The sequence below is a fragment of the Chiloscyllium plagiosum genome, chromosome 4, assembly GCF_004010195.1.
Source record: "Chiloscyllium plagiosum isolate BGI_BamShark_2017 chromosome 4, ASM401019v2, whole genome shotgun sequence".
Taxonomy (NCBI): domain Eukaryota; kingdom Metazoa; phylum Chordata; class Chondrichthyes; order Orectolobiformes; family Hemiscylliidae; genus Chiloscyllium; species Chiloscyllium plagiosum.
The window spans coordinates 19,004,366-19,007,514 of record NC_057713.1 but is presented as its reverse complement, the minus strand read 5'-3'; the positions used below and the strand labels follow the sequence as shown (position 1 = coordinate 19,007,514).

Sequence of the window (3,149 nt, the reverse complement as noted above, 5' to 3'; positions counted from 1 at the left end):
ATCGAGTTTAAGAGCTGTGAGGTTTTGCTACAGCTCTACAAGTCCCTGGTGAGACCACACTTGGAATATTGTGTCCAGTTCTGGTTGCCCTACTATAGGAAAGATACAGAGGCTTTGGAGAGGGTGCAAAGAAGGTTTACCTGGATGCTGCCTGGACTGGAGGGCTTGCCTTATGAAGAGAGGTTGAAAAAACTTGGACTTTTCTCTCTGAAGAGAAGGAGGGAGAGAGGAGACCTAATCGAGGTATACAAGGTAATGAGAGGAATAGATAGAGTCAATAGCCAGAGACTTTTCCCCAGGGCAGGATTGACGGGTACGAGGGGTCATAGTTTTAAGATATTAGGGGAAAGGTATAGAGGAGACGTCAGAGGTAGGTTCTTTAAGCAGAGAGTTGTGAATGCATGGAATGTGTTGCCAGTGGTGGTGGTGGTGGTGGAAGCAAAGTCATTAGGGACAGTTAAGCGACTGCTGGACATGCACATGGACAGCAGTGAGTTGAGGAGTGCGTAGGTTAAGTTATTATTTTTTACATTAGGATTAAACCTCGGCACAACATTGTGGGCCAAAGGGCCTGTTCTGTACGTTTCTATGTTCTCTAGAAGGAGCTGAGCAACTCAAGTGTAAACATCTTAACAGTAAAAGTAAACTTAATAGTTAGAGAGGGGCTTTGATGTTCTAATCTAGACCCTGGATCCTTTGATCTTTTTAAACAAAGAAACTTACCTGGCATGTTTCCTTCAGTTTTTCATCAGATGCTCCAACAACAACACAAATTTCCAATATTGCGTTAGGTAGGACATCAGCCATGATTGCCTGGTCTTCTCTTTAGTTGGAGAGTTAAACTGGATGGAAACGTTGAACATTAAAACCTTACTTGTAGTTTTCTGAATATTATTCAACATCTTTGACAATCTGTCACTGATAGTTTAAACATCATACAAGTTTTATTAAAATATATAATATGGATAGGATAAATAGACAAAGTCGGGGAATCCAGAACTGGAGGGCACAGGTTTAGGGTGAGAGGGGAAAGATATAAAAGGAGCCTAAGGGACAACTTTTTCACGCAGAGGGTGTTATGTGTATGGAATGAGCTGCCAGAGGATGTGGTGGAGGCTGGTGCTAGATTGGGTTGGGATATCTGGTCGGCATGGACAGGTTGGACCGAAGGGTCTGTTTCCATGCTGTACATGTTTATGACTCTATTACCCAACAGCTGTGATGAATGTAATTTTTTCTACATATGAAAAGTTTTACTTCTTTAATCTAAGCAAAATAAACACAAAAGCCATGCAGTTATGTTTATACTATTGCTCCAGCATATGTTGTACAATTATATGCCTGAAAATTATGCTACTGATCAAGTTCAATTTCAGATTTTTAAGATTAACAGGTAACATGCATGAGCTGGGAAATAAAATATGCCAAAATCCAGACTCCTCAAATTCCATGTGTATGCAATGGTCAAGATGGCACAACAAGGTGGCTCAGGAAATCCATTGGGACCCTCACCAACTTTTACAGATACTCCTTGGAAAGTGTGTGCGTGTGCGCGCGCGCCTGGTCTGGCAACTGCTCTGCCCAGGACCATAAGAAATTGCAGAAAGTTGTGTGCACAATCCAGACCATCATGGAAGCCAACCTTCCATCCGTGGACTTCATTTACATGGATCGCTGCTGCGGAAAGGCTGCCAACATCGAAGACCCAATGCATGAAGGTAATGCTCACCTACACCTTTCTGTCAGGCAGAAGATACAGAAGCTTGAACACACACTAGCGTCCTCCCAGCCATTACTAGACTGATGAATGGACTTTCTAACTTCAAATAATGTTGATCTTGCCTAGCACATGCCCTGTGCGATGTAACCGCTATGCCTCTAAGATTTTTTTCACTGGATGTGCACTGCTTGTAAACAAAGCTTTTCACTGTAATTACATACACATGGCAATAATGTTGTTGTTTTAGGTATGGCCTACAGAGAATCTGCAGTAGTGAGTAGAGTAGGTTCTTTCTTGATAAGTTTTTGGAGATATGTCTCTTGATTAAACTTAAAATATAATCCATATATATTCATTTAACCTGGGGCAGTGTTTGTAGAGGAATAAGACAGTGTTAGTTCCTGGGTCTGTAGATTGTAAAGGAGCAAAAATGGCCTTTAATACAGTGATATGCACTTCTTGTCAGATGTGGGAGTTTAAAGAGAGTTTAAGGGTTACTGCAGATTATTTCTGCCATAAGTGCTGTTGGATGCGAATCTTATCAGATCGAATGGATCGATCGGCGAGACAGTTAGAAGCAATGAGGAATTTGCAACAGCAACAGTATGTGATGGATGCCAGTTATAGTAAGGGGGGGAAAGTCTCAGATACAGTCACATAGATGGGTTAACTCCAGGAAAGGTAAGAGAGGTAGGGTTAACTCCAGGAAAGGTAAGAGAGGTAGGCAGCTAGTGCAGGAGTCTTTTGTGGCTATACCATTTCAAACAAGTATGCTGTTTTGGAAAATGTAGGGATTGATGGATTCTCTGGGGAACAAACAGCCAAGTTTCTCGTACTGAGATTGGCACAAATGCAACGAGGGGTACGTCGGGTTCCAAGAGATCAATTGTGTTAGGAGAGTCTCTAGTTCAAGGTACAGACAGACGTTTCAGTGTCCAGCAGCGAAAAAGCAGAATGGTGTGTTGCTTCCCTGGTGCCAAGATCAATGATGTCTCAGAGAGGGAGAAGAATGTTCTCACGGGGGAGAGGGGCCAGCAAGAGGTCATTGTTCACATTGGAACCAACGACATAGGAAGGGAAAAGGTTGAGATTTTGAAGGGAGATTACAGAACGTTAGGCAGAAATCTAAAAAGGAGGTCCTCGAGAGTAGTAATATCTGTATTACTCCCAGTGCTACGAGAGTGAGGGCAGGAATAGGAGGATAGAGCAGATGAATGCATGGCTGAGGAGCTGGTGTATGGGGGAAGGATTCACACTTTTGGATCATTGGAATCTCTTTTGGGGTAGAAGTGACCTGTTCAAGAAGGACAGATTGCACCTAAATTGGAAGGGGACTAATATACTGGCAGGGAGATTTGCTAGAGCTGCTCGGGAGAATTTAAACTAGTAAGGTGGGTGGGTGGGACCCAGGGAGATAGTGAGGAAAAAG

The 3,149-nt window shown here is 42.9% G+C and overlaps 1 protein-coding gene across 2 annotated transcripts in view; it reads right to left on the bottom strand.

Annotated features, from left to right (window-relative positions):
* Positions 1 to 3,149, bottom strand: part of LOC122548891 (DENN domain-containing protein 3-like) — a 77,650-nt gene that overhangs the window by 64,418 nt on the left and 10,083 nt on the right. For both annotated transcript variants that reach the window (XM_043687818.1, XM_043687817.1), the window contains exon 2: positions 724 to 842. In XM_043687818.1, the coding sequence (XP_043543753.1) occupies positions 724 to 807 (84 nt within the window). In that variant the 5' untranslated portion in view covers positions 808 to 842. The remainder of the gene's footprint in view (positions 1 to 723; positions 843 to 3,149) is intronic.